The following is an 18,652-nucleotide window of genomic DNA, read 5'->3' as shown; positions in this document are numbered from 1 at the left end:
TTTAAATAAATTTAGATTATCCAATTATTTTTTCCAATTAAGGGGGCAATTTAGCTTGGCCAATCCACCTACTCTGCACATTTTTTGGTTGTGGGGGCGAAACCCACGCAGACACGGGGAGGATGTGCAAACTCCACACGGACAGTGACCCAGAGCCGGGATCGAACCTGGGACCTCAGCGCCGTGAGGCGGTTGTGCTAACCACTAGGCCACCGTGCTGCCCTCTTGAGGCTCATTCTTAACTAACCGCATTTTAGGGCAGCCGGTTTTATAAAGTTTCTTCGCCCCAGGGTCCAGAGTTAGTTCACGTATAGCAGCATATGTGGCAACCAAGTGTGTCAAACGTGTAAATAGCAGGTGGGGAACGAACAGAGGGTCGCGGAAGGTAAAGGGGTGAGTGTACAAACTGTGGCTAAGGGCATTCTTTAAACCACAATATGAGCACAGAAGGGAAAACTAAGACCTGCCAAAGACAGTGAAAAGTGTAAAGAACCATTCCAAAGTACTCGGTGACGGGAACATGAGGTGCGTGTGGGCCGCGGCAGGGCAAGAGTGGGTGGGATTCCCGGGTAGGGTGGTGATCACTACCGTTGCTCCACTACCTGAGCTGAGCTGACCGGATGCATTTGGGGTCCTTGGGCAGGGCGGGGATGAGTGCCGTTGCTCCCTACCTGGGTGACTGAAACGAGCGGAAAGAATTTGTAGCACGTATATGAGATCCAACAATGGCCATTGGTCAGTAAATGGCGATGACTGTATCAAGAAATTGGGTGTCAGGCCGACATTAATTAGACCATGTAGCAATAAGAAGGAAAGAAGGCGGGCACTGTAATTCTTATGTGGCTCCTTTTTCTCATCTGGACACCTCGGGGTTCTGTATCGAAAAGCTTTGGAAAAGGGTAACCGTAACGGGAGTCAGACTCTCAATCGTCACCATCTCCCGGTTGCCAGACTCGTGTCTGCCGTTTTTGTGCCGTGTCTTGCCAGTCTACAAAAGTTGTCGCGGTGCCAAAGAGGGGTTCGCTTGTCGTGAGGGGTGGTGGCAGCAAAGGGCAAATTACTGTTGTCGGGTGGTGGCTCTAGCTGTGGAAGGGAATATTGGGGACCAAATATGTCCTGGTCGTGGTTCCTGGGGCTGGGGAGGTTGTACCAGTGATCGTGGTCAATTCGGGAAGGCTGACGCTATCGTCTGAATCAAGCTCAAGGTGGAAAGTCGTATTGTGGACGGAGACGAGGTCGGGTCTGTGGCCGTGGACGTGCTGTTGTGGTTGGGGGAGTGTTGGACTAGATTGTCGATAGGCAGGGCGGAATCGTCTGCTATTGCCAGGGAGATGTGGCTACGTTGGGTTCCATAGACTTTGAGCTGGTTGATGTGGAACCAACCAGTTTTACCATTGGTGTACGATATCTTGCACACAGAGGGCTTCACTTTGCCTGAAATGGAATCGGGTCCTGCAAATTTAGGGGAGAGGAACGAGCTGGGATTGTACAGGGAAACCATAACTTGCTGACCAACTGTATACTCTACGGGGTGGACTGTTTTATCAAAGCAGGCTGTACTCTGCTTTTTCCTAGCTCCTAGTCCGACAACTGCAGCAACTGCTTTAATATTTTCTGTGACTTGTTGGACTGCTTTTTCATGGGTGAGGGCGGTGACTGTGGGGCTTGCCAAATCGAGACCTAATAAATAACCGAATAACCTTCTCGGGCTACAAACTCAACATGAGCAAAAGCGAGATCTTCCCAGTACACCTGCATGGGGGGGGGAGAAAGAGAGAGAGGGGGAGCAGCACTAAAGGGGCTGCCGTTCAAACAAGCCCGACACAAATTCCGCTACCTGGGGATCCAAATAGCCCATGACTGGAAAGGGATCCACAAATGGAACCTCACCAGTCTGACGGAGGAAGTAAAAAAGGACCTGCAAAGATGGAACACACTCCCACTCTCCCTCGCGGGGAGAGTCCAGACGATCAAAATGAACGTACTGCCCAGGTTCCTCTTCCTGTTTAGATCCATTCCGATCTACATCTGCAAGGCCTTTTTCAAAGCGCTGGACAAATGCTAGGATCCCGACGAAGGTCCTACAAAAAACAAAATCCGGGGGTGGGTGGGGGGGGCTAGCCCTCCCAAACCTACAATTCTACCACTGGGCGGCAATAGCCGAGTGGGTAAGGGGATGGATCCAGGAGTCAGAGGCCGAGTGGGTGCGCGCGGAGGAGGCCTCCTGCATGGGGACCTCCCTCCGGGCCCTCGCCACGGCAGCACTCCCATCCCACCCAAAAAACACTCCAGCAGCCCAGTGGTGACAGCCACCCTCCAATCCTGGAACCAACTGTGGCAGCAATTTGGCCTGACCAAAATGTCGGACAAGGCTCCCATCTGCAACAACCATAGATTCACACCAGCGCTGACTGACGCCACCGTCAAAAGGTGGAGGCAGGACGGAGGGACACTGACAGTCAGGGACCTATACACGGATGGCAGGATCGCAACACTGGACGAACTGACAGAGAAATTTCGGCTTGCCAGGGGGAACGCGCTACGGTATCTGCAGCTCAAAAACTTCTTACGAAAGGAGACAAGGACGTACCCACAACTGCCACGACAGACACTACTGGAAGACCTACTGGGCGCAAGTATCCTAGAGAAAGGGAACTGTAGCGACATGTATGACCGACTGGTAGAAAGGGCCGACACCGTACTGGACGCAACAAGAAAGAAATGGGAGGATGACCTGGGGATTGAGATAGGGTGGGGACTCTGGAGCGAAGCACTGCATAGGGTCAACTCCGCCGCCACGTGCGCAAGGCTCAGCCTGACGCAACTAAAAGTGGTACATAGAGCCCACTTAACAAGAAACCGTATGAGTAGGTTCTTCCCGGAGGTGGGGGACAGATGTGAACGTTGCCAAAGAGGCCCGGCCAACCACGCCCACATGTTCTGGTCTTGCTCCAGACTTGTGGAGTATTGGACAGCCTTCTTCGAGGCTATGTCCAAAGTGGTGGGGGTGAGGGTGGAGCCATGCCCGATAGTGGCGGTCTTCGGGGTTTCAGACCAGCCAGATCTATTCCTGGGGAGGAGGGTGGACGGCCTTGCCCTTGCCTCCCTGATCGCCTGCCGTAGAATCCTGTTTGGCTGGCGGTCAGCAGCACCACCCAGATCGCCTGCCGTAGAATCCTGTTTGGCTGGCGGTCAGCAGCACCACCCAGATCGCCTGCCGTAGAATCCTGTTTGGCTGGCGGTCAGCAGCACCACCCAGAGCTGCAGACTGGCTGTCCGACCTCTCGGAATCTCTCCAAATGGAGAAAATGAAATTTGCCATCCGAGGGTCAGACGACGGCTTCCATAGAACGTGGGAGCCATTCATGCAACTGTTCCGGGACCTGTTTGTGGCCAACGAACAAGAGGAAGAATAGCCGGGTGGCCAAGAATCAGGGGAAAATGGACGGGAATCGGGAGAAGGTAGGTGGGGGGGGGGGGGAGGAGGGAGGGAAGAGAGAGGGGAGAGAAAGGGGAAGGAGGGCTACGGGTTCGTTATGGGGGTTTGTTCTCATGGTTTTATGCTTATTTCTTTTTCTTGTTAATTTATTGTTTTTGTATTGGAGGGGTGGGGTTACTGTTTTTCTCTGTTGTGATAAAAATTTGTTCTTGAAAACTTGAATAAAAATTATTTCAAAAAAAAAATGAGTGTGGGGGGTTGAAACCTGTGGAACTAGATACTGTGTTCCTAATAAACATAAGGGTGAATGGGAGGACTGTCCCATGTGGTGTTATGCTGTTGCACCATTTTTCTAATGGTAGGTTTCAAGGTGCGATTCATTCGTTCAACAATGTCGCTAGATTGGGGGTGATACGCTATGTGAAATTTTTGCTTGGTTCCAAATATCGTTAAAACATTTTGCATGACTACCGGTGAAATGGGAACCTTTGTCTGATTCAATGCTGCGGGGTAGACCCCAGCGTGCAAATATCTGTTCAGTCAAAATCTTAGCTGTGGTTTTCGCTGTGTTCGTCCAGGAGGGAAATGCTTCTCCCCATTTTGTAAAGGTGTCGATTACTACTAATACATATTTAAAACTATTTCTATAGGGGGGAGGGGACCAATGTAGTCGAGCTGTATATTTGTCCATGGGCCATTAACAGGTCGGGTGTGTCTCAATTTTCCTTTCTTGGAGTACCTTTCAGGATTGTTCTGTGCACAGATTAAACAATTCTCAATATAATACATGATGTCTGCTTTTAAATCGGGCCACCAGCACAAAGGTCTTAAATGGGCAATGGTATTGATGTCTGTGTCCCTCATGAAACTGGCAAATTATCTGTTTTCTGTCCTGGGTGGGGACCGCATAAATTCCATTTGTCAAAACTATACCGTCCTGTACCGTCAAGTGAGTCCTTGAATTTGTCGTAGGGGGCTGGGAAGTTACCGTCTAAAACTTGCTTAAGAGTGTCTGCCTTTTGGGCCTGGGCTAAATCTTCGATATTAGTCTGTGAAACCTGGACTGCGTGTATCGGTTCACTTTCGGGGGGGGTTTGCCAAAAGTGTCTGTGTTGTAATCCTGACAGCTAAGGCTTCTGCCTTTACGTTACTGGGTGGGGAGGAACGATAATGGCTTCTCTTTTTGATTATGCCATATGTGCGGTCTTTTGTCTTAAGGATATGCTTCAACAATGGGGCTGAGGGTAGGGGGTTCACCACCAGTGGATACGAATCCTCAAGATTTCCACAGGGGCAGGAATTGCAGACATATAAACTGTCCGCATGTATGTCCGCTGGGTTTGGAAAGGAATCTGGGTGCTGCACTACATATGCTATAGTTGCTAATTCGGCTGCTTGTGATCCTAGGTGGCCGGGCAATTTTAAAGATACTTCCTCTAATGCGTGTCCCCGTGCATCTTCCACGTAAATTCCACAACCAGTTATTCTCTTTCCATTTTCAATGGTGGAGGAACCGTCTATATAAATTTTTAAAGCGTTGTCCCTGGTCTGGGGATTCGGTGTTCTGCTCGTGTGTGTAGTGACTTCGGAATAAAGGGTCCTGTGTGGTGTTTGGCTGCAATGATCTGGCACTCATGTGGGGTTCCTGCATACTGAAGGTTGTCTGCTAAAAATGTGTGGGTCTTTGTACGTTTAACTGTAATGTCCCTTCCTTGTAACAACAGTGTCCAGCGAGCTCTAATCTGGCTGACTGAATCGTCCTTTAACCTACCATCAAACAGTAGCTGCGTTGGGCTGTGCTCGGTTAAAATCGTTACTGGGTTAAGGCCTGTGATATATGCAAAATACTGCACTGCCCAAAAGACTGCGAGCAAGTGCTGTTCGCAGGCTGAAAATCCTTGCTCTACGGGATCCAAAATTCGTGAGGCATAGGCGGTCAGGTCTTTCCTGTAGGTGTACTGCTGATAGGGTTCGGTCGGTGGTTGCTACTTCTATGGCATAGGGAGAGTGTGGGTCTGGAACTTGCAAAGTGGGGGCTGTGCAGAGGGCGCGTTTGAATTCATTGATGGTGTCCGTGTGCTGAGGAAGCCATTCCCATGGAGCGGTCTCTTTTTAAAAAAAAATAAATTTAGAGTACCCAATTATTTTTTCCAATTAAGGGGTAATTTAGTGTGGCCAATCCACATATCCTGCACATCTTTGGGTTGTGGGGGCGAAACCCATGCAGACATGGAGAGAATGTGCAAACTCCACACAGACAGTGACCTAGGGCCGGAATTCGAACCCGGGTCCTCAGCGCCGTGGGCAGCAATGCTAACCACTGTGCCACCGTGCTGCCCGAGCGGTCTCTTTAAGGAGCTCTGAGAGTGGGGCTGCTTTTGTGGCAAAACTATCTATATGGTTCCTACAATATCCAACTAATCCTAAGAATGACTGGAGATCGGTGACATTGTGGGGCAGGGCCAATTTAACTATTGACTCAATTTGTTTGTGTTCAATCTCCCCCCGTGGGTGATAATGGTGCCTAAATAAAGGACCTTTTCTTTTAGGATCTGGGCTTTTTTGGGTTAACCTTGCATCCAATTGATTGTAAGAGACCTAGCAATTCTGAAAGAAGCTTAACATGCTCTTGTCCGTCTGTAGGAGTAAGTCGTCCACATACTGAATAAGGCATTCGGGCGGGAAAATTTGGAAAGATGGTTGGCCAGTTGTCCGTGAAAAATGGAGAGGAGTTGTGGAATCCTTGCGGGAGGCATGTCCACGTATACTGCTGCCCTTGAAATGTGAACGCAAACTTGTATTGACAGGCCTTATCCAAGGGAATGGACAAGAAACCATTGCTAATATCTAGCACTGTAAAGTGCTTTGCTTGTACTCCCTGCCTGAGCATGGTTTCGGGACTCGTGGCAATGGTGGAGGCTGCTAATGGGGTGACCTTGTTGAGCTCTCAGTAGTCAATGGTTAATCTCCATGAACCGTCTGGTTTCTTTACGGGCCAAATTGGGGCATTGTTTGTTGAGGCTATGGGCCAAATTACTTCTTGATCTAGTAAGCTATTGATGACTTTTGAGATCTCACCCTCCGCTTGCTGTAGGAAACCGTATTGCTTCTGGGGCTTGGGATTGGGACCTGAAATTGTGACCATGCCTGGGATCCTCCCACAATCGTGTTTGTTTTGGGCGAAGGCTGCTTTATGTTTTCTGAGGACCCCTCTAATTGTCTGGTCTGTACTAATTGCTTGCGGATCAAACCACTAGTCTCCTACTGAGCAAATCCTATGTTCGTAGTCCCCTACTGTGAGCGTAGCGGGGGCTCTCTCTGTTTTAGAACATAGAACAGTACAGCACAGAACAGGCCCTTCGGCCCTCGATGTTGTGCCGAGCAATGATCACCCCACTTAAACCCACGTAACCCGTATACCCGTAACCCAACAATCCCCCCCATTAACCTTACACTACGGGCAATTTAGCATGGCCAATCCACCTAACCCGCACATCTTTGGCCATTTTTCATATACACCTATTCACTGGGTCAAAGGAAAGGTTGTGGGAGCTCATAAAGTTGATTCCTAGAATGTGCTCGGCTGTTTGGGGCAAATTGACTAAAATAAGGGGTGCCTGGTGTTTATGGTTCCGATCTGAATATCTATGGGGGCTGTAATATATCCCTGCTGTACATGTCCTGTAAATCCACTAAGGGTGATGGTGTCTGTGGTGGGCCATTTGTCACGCTGAAACATTGTGGGGGAGTATAAAGTGGTGTGGGACCCTCCTGTGCCCCAAAGGAACTCTACTGGATGTCCCTGGACTGTGCCTGTGACTACTGGTCTGCCTGATTTGTCCCAGAGTGTGCCGCAGACCCAAGTTGGGGAGTCCGAACACCGTCAGTCTGTGGTGTTGATTACTGCATTATCTGTTTGGGCGCTAATGCTATGTATGGGCCTAACATTGTTCCTAGGTGGGACATTTAATTGCTGGTGCCGTTGCTGGTTTGGGGGGTTTTGTCTGCATTCGTGGGCGTAATGTCCTCCCATGTGTCCACAATTATAGCAACCTCGTTGTGCCTGTGCTCTGGGGTGCTGTCCTTCATGTCTGCCCTCATTTCCCCATGCTGGGTCCTGATTAGTCCTGACTGGGTGCATATTTGCGTCTGTCTTTTCCTGATCTGCCTTCCTATGTTCCCAAGCTCTGCAGAGTCGCCTTAAAATCCAAACTTCATTATGTGTGGAGTCTGCGGGGTCGTAATTTACACAAGCCTTTTGACCTGCTTCTGTGGCGTGGGAGACTAAAGTGTGGGTCCATTTAGTTGTGTCGTTGTTATCTAAGTGTACGCGGTTCAAATTCCCAAATACTAATTTAAAATGGATCCAAAGGCGACCTGCAAATGCAGTCGGATGCTCTCTCTTTTGCCTACAACGGTTCAAACCTTCTGTGGGGTCTCCCTTGCTGTACCCAACCGCATCTAAAATGGCCGTTTTCATTTCTTGTAGGCTTCCTCCTTCTACATTCTGGGGTTCTGGTAAAGCTGAGCTAACGAACGGGTCAACTTTCATGCCTATAAGCTTAACTTCCTCCCTTTCGTCTCGACTGTACATAACGTTTTGCTGGCGTCCTCTCTCAAATAAATTATGTGGGTCTGCGGTGGGTTTGAATGGTTCAATTTTGGCACAGGCATCTCTCAGTTGGGTGATGGTTAGTGGGGTGGTGTAAAGAAATCGGGCACATCCCGATCCGATGACTTGCGCTGTGTGGTAACTGGATTCATGGGGGTGTGTGCTGCCTGTGCGGTTTCGGGGCATGGGGGGCTCTCTTGTAATGTACTGTGCTCTCTACATATCTATGGGCGGTTTCATTTAGTTCTTGCCAATTGGGGCCTTTCTCCTCATCTAAATCTTGTCCCAAGGTATCTCTGAATCCGTTTTGCACTGACAGCAGTGACTACTACTTCTCTATTTGTCGTCTACATTTCGCGTGATCTACTGTGCTCTGTCTTTGTTCTGTAGTGGAGCTATGGAGTGCTCGTAAAGCTGCTAACTTCTCTTTTCCTACCAGGGGCTGGTTTAGCACACTGGGCTAAATTGCTGGCTTTTAAAGCAGACCAAGGCAGGCCAGCAGCACGGTTCAATTCCCATACCAGCCTCCCCGAACAGGCGGTGACTAGAGGCTTTTCAGAGTAACTTAATTGAAGCCTACTCGTGACAATAAGCGATTTTCATTTCATCCCCGGGGGGGGGGGGGGGGGGGGGGGGGGGGGAGAGAGAGAGAGAATAAGGTGGCGATTCGAACAGCGGATATGGCCTAGGCTATTTTCCGGTTCACAATAGTCCGGTTCGCAAAATCTAACGCGTTTACCTTACATCCCTGTTAGTACGCATGCAGTTTAATACACACTTCCGAATCTTGGTGATTTGATCGATACGGGCCTTACACTTGTTGTTTCTTTCAATTTCCCTCAATTGGATTTCTAAGTGGTTTCTAGTGGGTTCTCCCGGAGTGACAAAATCACTTATAGGTCGAGTCCCGTCAGATGTTGCCAATAATGTTGCCAATCGGCACCAGAGTCACCAATAATGTTGCTCTTTTTAATGAGTGGGATACTATCCCACTAGCGTCACCAATAATGTTGCCAAATGAACTAGATATGGCAGTTATTAATGATATTGCTTTTCAGAGTTGCCAGGTATCAAATGATACCACCACAAGGCTTTACTGGATATCGATCAAAGGACCAAACAACCAGTTAGTCAGTTCAAGTTCAAAGATAGTTTATTTACACACAAGGATTACTTCAACATGCAACATAAAGCACTACAAGTTAAACTGCACCTCACAACTACATAACCTATACTTAACTTCAGGGCAACCGGCTCTTTGCAGATGAACAAGGCCTTTGTTCGGATCTTGCATGGCTGGGTAGAAGAAGTGGCTTCGTTTCTGCTGGGCTCATCCGTCTGGTAGCGATCGTTGGTATTGAACTTGTCTTCTGGCCGTGTGCACTTGGTTTTATGCGTAGGCTGGGGCCAAGAGAGACTGAATGGCTGTGTATTTTTATCCTTCTGGGATTTTGTGCTCTTTCGGACGGTCCTTAGCTTTGGACCCAATAATTCGACAGGCTTCGATCACTGCCTTTGATTTTGGCCATTAAAGGGGTGGGTGCCTTGAAGGCTGGACGTGTCCTGAGCGGTCATTGACCGTGGCTGTTTGGGCTTTCTTAGCAATGGGAGTGGCGCCGATTAGTCTGCATCTGTATCGGTTACCTGAGTACAGTCCTTTGGTTCTGGGGAAATGGGCATTAGAATGCAAACGAGCGGGGGTTTCAATCCCGTCTAGCTATTTGGGTTGTAAATACACACACAAGCTCTGAGTGTGTCTGAGTCCTGGGTTGGCCATAATTCCCATGGTCATTTGCAGGTGGCCATCTGAGATGGCTACAGTAGATAAGAATTTATAGCTGCCTCCAAAGCACGTAACCTGTAATCATAGTTTTATAACTATTCCAGCTTATCTACATTTTTATAATGCTGGCTGATCTTCATTTCTGTTGCTGATAGTTTGTGATCTGGACCATAATTCTGTTTAGCTACTGAAACAAAGCTGTCGATAATACGGTGTGTCACATTGAAGCAAATATTCTTTTCAGGATATGGTTCAAATAGGCAAATCCAGATAATCACATCCAAAATGTAGCGCTTGGACGGCTCTAGCTTAAGATAGCTGGGAATTTGGGTGGCTCACGTTTGGGCCCAGTTTTCATGGTTTTCATTATGAAAGATTAATTTTGGCTTGTTTGCTGCTTAGTTTATTGTGATGTCTTAGTATGACAAATATTCTTTAAGGCATTCAATTTCTGTAGCCGAGACAGGTAGGGGTATTTCTCTCTTTTTTTCAGACCTGGGGAAGGGCTACCTCGCTAGTCGTAAAGGTTTAGCTAGAGAATGGGAATGGGGGCTATAGCCTGTTTGACATCTTTTTGTGGTTCAATAAGCCTCATGCGTTTGTGTTGGTGGGAATTGGTTAGCAGGGGGTATTGTTCTTTGGAATGTGATCAACATGGCTTTTGATGGGTTTTGGTTCAGAGGTGGTGGGGGTTAGTCTTCTGGAGGTGACCATGGGATTTCCTGTGTTTCGTTTAGTGGGTTGGTTTGATAGGCATCTGGGTCTTGGGACTACATCTTCTGGGCAGGTGTTTGTTAATCCGTTGCAGTGGAAATGACTAACTCCGGATTGGTAGCCCCAGTTCGGCTGGTCTCCTTGAATACAAGGGGATAAGAAATTCTCGTTCTTCTACCTAGTACATAAGGTGTATTCCAGGATTTACCTTTTTCTGGTCGGTAGATCTCTTCGCCCTTCGGTGAAGAAGGTAGGATATTTGGTCATTGTTAACTCTGATCACGTCCCTCATCTGGTGGACTTGGTTTTGGAGTTGGGCCCTATTCAGCGCCGCCTTGGATTTTAGATGTAGCGTTATTGGTGGATTTGGGGTTTCATGGGCGCATGTCCAAGGCCATTGGTGAGTATGTGGAATTCAATAGGAATGATTCTGTCTCGCCATCAACAGATTGGGATGCCTTGAAGGTGGTGGTTATGGGAGAGATCATATAGTACAAGCTGCATATGGAGAGGGAGGTAAGGGCGGAATGGCGAAGGATAATCTTTATTATCACAGTGAAGTTACTGTGGAAATCCCCTAGTCGCCACACTCCGGCGCCTGTTCGGGTCCACTGAGGGAGAATTCAGAATGTCCAATTCACCTAACAGCACGTATTTTGGGATTTGTGGGAGAAACTGGAACACCCGGTTTCATTACCACAGGAAGTATTTCATTACCACAGGAAGTAGTTGAGTTAAAACATTGAATATATTCAAGATGCGGCTAGATATAGCCCTTGAGGAGAATGGGATCAAAGGCTATGGGGAGAAAGCTGGATTCGGCTATTTGAGTTGAATGACCAGCCATGATCGTGATAAATGGCACAGCAGACTCGAAGGGCCAAAAGGCTTCCTCCTGTTCCTATCTTTTACGTATCTGTGTATCACCCGGAGGAAACCCACGCAGACATGGGCAGAACGTGCAGACTCTGCACAGTGACCCAAGCCGGGAATCGAACCTGGGACCATGGCGCTGTGGAGCATCAGTGCTAACTACTGTGTTACCATGCTGCCCAATGGTGGTTGAGATATTGGAGGTGGACCACAGGTATTCGTGTGACCCTACCCTAGAGTTCCTGCCAAGCAGGAAAAAGCTGCAGACACCGTTTGATCTGTTGTCTACGGGGAAGGTGGTGAAACAGTTGTGGCTTTCAAGGAGGTGTCTTTTATGAGTATGGGTAGAAGGCTAGCCATTAGTTCAGTAGCTGAGGCGGCCTTCTGGGATTCAGGTTAGGGATTTGAGTGATAGTTTAGCTTCCTCCCCAGAAAAGTCAACGAGGCATTTGAAGTTTTTTACAAGAATCTTTATAGGTTGGGGGGGGGGGGGGGGGGCCATGTTGTATGTGTCAGTGTTTTAAGATGGGTTGGAGTTTCCGGAAGCAGGGGTTGAGAGAAGTGAAGAATTGTAGGCCCTGTTAGGCCCTAAGGAGATTTTGGCTGGTATTGGGCAGGTGCAAACGGTTAAAGCACCTAGGCCTGATGGGTTCCAGTGGAATCCTATAAATGGTTTGCAGATTAGTTGGCCCTGTTGCTGGAAGACATATTTAACGACTATCCAAGGGATCCCTGCCAGCGACACTTTTCAGGCCAGCATTTTGCTGCTGAAAAAGAAAAGGACTCGACAGAGTGTGTGTCATACTGGCTTATCTCGTTGCTAAATGTGGACGCTAAGGTACTGGCTAAAGTATTGGTGGTAAGGCCCTATCTCCCCGTGGTGATTGTGGAGGATCAGATGGGCTTTGTCAAGGGCTGGCAGTTGTCAAACAACATTCAGGGGCTGTTGAATGTGGTGTTCTCCACGTCTTAGGAGCTCGTACTGGAGGTGATTGTGTCTTTATATGCCAAGAAGGCATTTGACAGGGTGGAGTTGAGGTACCTATTCAAAGCTTTGGAGAGGTTCAGTTTAGGGCCAAAATTGATTTAATGGATTCGGTTTTTGTGTAGCGCCTTGGCTAGTGTTTGTACCAATACCTTGAGTTCAGGATACTTCCATTTGAAAACGGGTCCCGACAGGGGTGTCCAATGTCTCCCCTCTTATTTGCATTGACTATTGAGCCCTTAGCCTTCAGGGCTTTGGGTAAGTGGAAAGGGGGGGGGGGGGGGGGGGGGGGGGAACGGTTAAGTCTGATCTGCAAACGTGGGACAACCTTCCTCTGTCCTTGGCAGGTAGAGTCCAATCTATCAAAATGAATATTCATCCAAGGTTTTTGTTTTGTTTCAATGTCTTCCTCTCTTCCTCCCTAAATATTTTTTGGGAGGGTTAATAGGTTGTTGTCGTCTTTGTATGCGTGGGCAAGATTGTAGGATCTGTAGGGTAGTTTGTCAATGGGATAGGCAGCCGGAGGGGGCTAGCACTGCTGCATTTGCATTATTATTATTATTATTATGTGGCTAACACTGAGAAGGTTCTGGGATGGTGCAGTGACCCAGGTTCCGCACGTGGACAGATAGAGGCGAGGTTGTGTAGCGGATCAGTCTGGGGTGTTGGTGACAGCCTCATTTTTGTTTTCTCTGGCTGGGTACTCCTTGAACTAGGTGCTCGTGGCTACATTAAGGATACGGAGACCATTCAGGCAGCATTTTAAGCTTGGAGCCGTGTCAAAGCTGGCTTCTATCTGTGCCAATCATTTATTTGAACCGTCAAGATCAGACATGGTGTTTGGGGGTGAGAAGGGAATGTGCTGAAGAGATTTGAAGACTTGTTTGTAAAGGGGCGGTTTGCCTGCTTGGAAGAGTTGCACTTCCAGATAAGAAATTTTGTGTGGGTGTCCGTTCCATAATTTCTCGAGGCCCTGTGGGCTCTCTGTTGGAAAGGATACTTTGGGTGGGGTTGGAAGAAGGCAGCACATCTGGTATTTATGGGCAAATAGATTCTGAAGATTCAGATTTGGCGGAAGTGGGAGAGAGAGCTGGGACCTACAGTGGTTGATGAGGTGCGGAGTGAGGCCCTTTGCAGGGTGAATTCCACACCTTGTGCGCAGCTTGGTCTAATCCAGTTTAAGGTGGTGCACAGGACGCACCTGACTAAAACTAGGTTTGAGTGATTTTTTTCCAGAGGTAGAAGGTGAGTGGTATTCTGTTGGGCCGGTGAATCTCACATGTTCTGGTCTTTCCTAAACGGGTAAGCTTTTGGGTCTCCTTCCTCAACACCATGTTGGTAAATCTGAATATCGAACTGGAGCCTTATCCTCTAGTGACCATTTTTGGGGTGTCCGACTCGGCAGGGCTACACACTGGAGTGAAGGCAGATGTCCTTGCTTTTGCCTTACTGATTGCGTGGAAGTGAGTTCTGCTGGAGTGGAGGTCTTTGTCCCCACCCAGAGCCTCAGTACGCTTGGGTGACCTAATGGAATTCTTGTACCTGGAGAAAGTTAAGTATGCCGTTAGGGGGGCGGTTGAAGCTTTCTACCGGAGGTGGTAGCCATTCATTATCTGCCTGAAGGAATTTGTCACTGTCAATTTCTTTGGGGGGGGGGGGTTTGTTTTTCTTTTGCTTGTTTTTTTATCTTAGTGGATGGGGTGGTCATGATTAGTGGTTTTGTGCATCATCTGTTAATCTGGGTTTTGTTGTAAAATTTATAGTAAAATTGGAAAATCTTTAATAAAAATATTTTAAAAAACGAACCTATCTTCTGCATAAACTCTGTTTGTATTCCCTTGAGTTAGATGGTTGAGCATTGATCTAATGGAGGTCTTTAAAATTAAGCAATTTGTAGACTAGGTACAGATAAGCTCCTTCCTCTGGGGGAGGAATCCAGAATAACGGGACAGAACTTTAAAAGTGGAGCTTAATATCGCAACCACTTTTTCATCCAAAGGTTAGTGGAAGTCTGCAACAGCAATGACAGCTTGCATTTCTTTTTTTAAATTCCAATTAAGGGAAAGTTTAGCGTGGCCAATCCACCTACCCTGCACATCTTTGGGTTTGGGGGTTTATATAGCACCTTTACTGTAGTAAAACGTTCCAAAATTGTCAAACAAAATTTGACACCCAGTTACAAATTAAGATAGGTGATGAAAAGCTTGACTAAAGATTGAGGTTTTAAGGAGCATTGTAAATATGAGAGGGGTGTTCGGATTTTGGGAAGGAATGTCAGGGCACCTTGAGAGACAGTTGCAAATGGTGGAGTGATTAAAAGTGAATTAAGTCAAGGTGTTGCTTAACCAGGAGCCAGTGTAAGTGAGTGCACATGGGTCATAGTAAATCGGACGTAGTGCATGTTGGGACACAGGCAGCAAAGCTTTGGATGACTCTGAATTTAAGCAGGGTAGGATATGGGAGAGAAGTCGGGTGTGCACTGAAATAGTCAAGTCGTGTGCAACAGCTGAGACGGGGTGAAATTGGGTAGTAATGGTGAGGTGGGCTTGGTAATGGTGCAAGCATGTGATCAGAAGCTAATTTGTCAATATGAAACAGGTTGCGACTGGAATGGTTCAATTTCGGATCGTGACCAGGGAGAGGGATGGAGTTTGTGGTGGGGAGTGAAGAACACTGCCAAAAAGCTGTATGTGCTGGGCCAATTTAGATTTAGGTGGAGCTCGATAGATAGTTTTGTGTTGACCGTGGATATTAAAAGGTAGGGATTTAAGACGGGTAAATAAAGGTTGACAGGAGGTTCTATTTGGCTCCGGCTGAGGTGGTGTTGCCACCCAGGCTTAATCTCTTTACATGTAAGCTTTCCCCACAAAGGAGTTAAGAATGGGATTCTTCCAAGTCTGGAGATTTTGAAGCCTGTTATTGTCCATCACTGCCTAGCTGCAAAGACCAGGATGCTCCCTGTTCTGATTTAAGAAAGTATCATAAGTTGTAGTGTTTATTCCGTTTGAGACGGTGCCAAACCAGTAAAATGTAGAAACATGCTACTGCAGGTTGCTAATTTTGCAGAGTCACTGTTTTATCTGTATTAAGTTAATGTACTGTCCTTTCAAATACTTTGAAACCGAGTAGTTAAGTTGGTTGAAAAAACTATTAACATGTTCTTGTCAATTACAGATTGTGAACCGACACGGCCCGGAGGCAGACAGACATTTATTACGCTGTCTATTCTCGCACGTGGATTTCAGTGGCGATGGTAAAAGTAGTGGCAAAGATTTCCATCAGGTATCAAAATACTTCAGTCACTATCTTGAATGCAGCTCTTTTAATAAGATTTGAGCGAATGTTTAAGTTTGTGGTCTATAAGTTGCAACACAAGAACTGGTGTAATGATTTGTCTTCGCGTTGGTACATTGATACTCAAGCTATGTCACAGGCAATAGGTTTAAGAGTGCCTTAAAGGAGAAAAAACAAAGTAGAGAGCGATTTATGGAGACCAGCCTGGGATGCAATAGAATTTTCAAGTCTAAAAATAACAAGGCAGAAATGATGTGTCAGCAGCAGATGAGCGGATACAGGGACAATTTTAGAGGTGGGAGTAGATGGTCTTAGTGATGGCATGAATCTGTGGTCAGAAACTCATCTTGGGTCAAATATAACATTAATATTGCAAACAGACTGGCTTGGTCTCAGATTGCTGTTCGGAAGAGGGACAGAGTCCATATCTAGGGAGCAGAGTTTGGAGGGAGGACTGAAAACAATAGCTTCAGACAAACTGATATTAAATTGGAAGACGCCTCAGCTCATAAGTATTGGATGTTGGATAAGCAGTCTGATTTTGCAACATGTTTTCATATGTGTGGTAATAAAACCTTAATGTCGCTAAGGTGAATAATAAATAAATAGGAGGTCCTTGGGGGACAGCAAAGGTAACAGCGTGCGAACCATAAAACCATAGAAAGGTTAAAGCACAGAAGGAGGCCATTTGGCCCATATTGTCCAGGCCCGCCAGAGGACACCTTTTAGCTATTTTCTTTTATTTTCATGTACTTAATGATCTGTTGAGCTGCTCGCAGAAAAATACTTTTCACTGTACCTCGTTACACGTGACAAGCAGTCAATCCAGTTAACATCCTTGTTAGTGTCACAAGTAGGCTGACATTAGTAATGAAGTTACTGTGAAGGATAATAGTTGCTACACTCTGGCGCCTGCTCAACTACACTGAGGGAGAATTCAGAATGTCCAAATCGCCTAACAAGCACGTCTTTCGGAACTTGAGAGGGGAAACCGGAGCACCCGGATGAAACCCACTCCGACACGGGAAGAACGTGCAGACTCCGTACAGCCAGTGACCCAAGTGGGAATCGAACCCGGAACCCTAGCTCTGAGAAACAACAGTGCTAACCATTGTGCTACCATGCCGCCCCCAGTGGGAGTTTGTCACAAGCCTTACTAAAATCCATCTATACAACATCCACTGCATTACCTTCATCAACTCTTCTTCTCACTTCCTCAAAAAAGTCAATCAAACTTGAGGCAAAACCTTCCTTTAGCAAATCCATGCTGACTATCCCTAATTAGTCCATGTCTTTCTACGTGACAGTTAATCTTTAGCTCTCAGGATTGATTCTACTAGGCGGCATGCTGGCACAGTGGTTAGCGCTGCTGCCTCATGGTGCAGAGGACCCGGGTTTGATCCTGGCCATGTCGAGTTTGCACATTCTCCCCATGTCTGCATGTGTCTCACCCTCCACAACCCAAAGATATGCAGGGTAGGTGGATTGGCCATGCTAAATTGCCTCTTTTTTTAAAAAAAGAGAGAGGATTGATTTCACTAACTTGCCCACCACCGACAGTAGACTAACTGGCCCATAATTATTTGGCATTTCCTGCGATCCCCTTTTAAACAATGGAACCACGTTTGCATTTCTCCAGTCCTCCGGTACCTACTCTGTTTCTTGTGTGGATTGGAAAATCATCCTCCGACCATCTGCTATCTCCTCCCTGACCACCTTCAGTAGCCTCAGTAACAATCCATTTGGCTCTGCCAACTTAACTTCCAACCCTTCAAGCACTTCCTCTCTCTTTATGATTATCACATCCAATATCTCCGTATTCCTCCCGGACTACTATATCTGCATTATCCATTTCCTTTGTAAAGATGCAGTCAAAATATTCATTTAAAACCCTTCCCACAGCCTCTGCATCTGCACACAAGTTCCCTTCTTCATCTTTGATAGGTTCTCTTTTTCCTTAACCATTCTTTCATCATTAATATATTCATAAAACATATTTGGGTTTTTAACTTGCTAATCTTATTTCATGCCCTCTCTTTGATTTCCTTATTTCCTTTTTTATTTCATCCCTGCACTTCCTATACTCGTCTAGGTTATCTGCAATGCTTAGTTCTTTGTGCCAATCGCACGTTTTCTTTTTCTGAATGATCTTCCCTACATTCCTCTGGATAACCAGGGGGTGTCAAAGAGTACCACTTTTACTTTTGAGGGGGCATGTCTACATTGCTTATTTAGGATCTTGCTTTTTAGTGCTTCCCGCTGGTTATCCTCTAGGAGTGCTGGCAGTCCACCTCTGCCAAGTCCCTCCTAATTTCAGCAAAATTTGCCCCCCCTTACTTTATCTTTGTCGTTTTCCATGGTAATACTGAATCTAACTGAATTGTGATACTTTTTCCAATATGGTCATCAAATATTACTTCACCCACTTGCCCTTCTTTGTGGAGAAGGAGTGGGAAGAGAAGCCAATGCTAGTGATACTCTGGTTAAGATTAGATAAGACTGTAACCAGGTAAAATCAATCCCATCCAGCTGGACAGCATTGGTGAGGTGTTGATGGTGTGATCAACAGTAGGCTGTGGAACAAGTCCAGGAACAAGAAGGGAAAGTTCACCATTGTCACAATCACGCAAGGACTTTTGTGACTTTGATCAGCTGTTTTGGTACTGTGGAAGGGATGGAAGCCTGATTGGAGGGATTCAGATAAGTTCCAAAAGGAGATGCATGGATTTGGCAGGCTATGACATGTTCAAGAACTTGGAGAGGCAAGGAAGGTTGGAGAAGTTTAATAATATCGGCAGAGATGGGGACTGGGATGGAAAGTTGGGTGACCAGCAGTTGAATGCAAATTGGGTTAAGGAACTATGAAGTGGGTGTCATGGACAATATGACCTCAGAGGGCATCAGTGGAGGAGATAGAGAAACTAGAGAAGGATGGATTTTCACAGCTAGGGA

The 18,652-nt window shown here is 46.9% G+C and overlaps 1 protein-coding gene across 9 annotated transcripts in view; it reads left to right on the top strand.

The window, feature by feature from the left end:
- Positions 1-18,652, top strand: part of cnot1 (CCR4-NOT transcription complex, subunit 1) — a 244,344-nt gene that overhangs the window by 18,518 nt on the left and 207,174 nt on the right. For all 9 annotated transcript variants that reach the window (XM_038807123.1, XM_038807130.1, XM_038807124.1 and 6 more), the window contains one exon: positions 15,581-15,688. In XM_038807123.1, coding sequence (XP_038663051.1) covers positions 15,581-15,688 — 108 coding nt within the window. The remainder of the gene's footprint in view (positions 1-15,580; positions 15,689-18,652) is intronic.

This window comes from Scyliorhinus canicula, chromosome 9, assembly GCF_902713615.1.
Source record: "Scyliorhinus canicula chromosome 9, sScyCan1.1, whole genome shotgun sequence".
Classification (NCBI taxonomy): Eukaryota; Metazoa; Chordata; class Chondrichthyes; order Carcharhiniformes; family Scyliorhinidae; genus Scyliorhinus; species Scyliorhinus canicula.
Note: the sequence above shows the minus strand (reverse complement) of the source record. Positions and strands in the feature narration are given on the sequence as shown.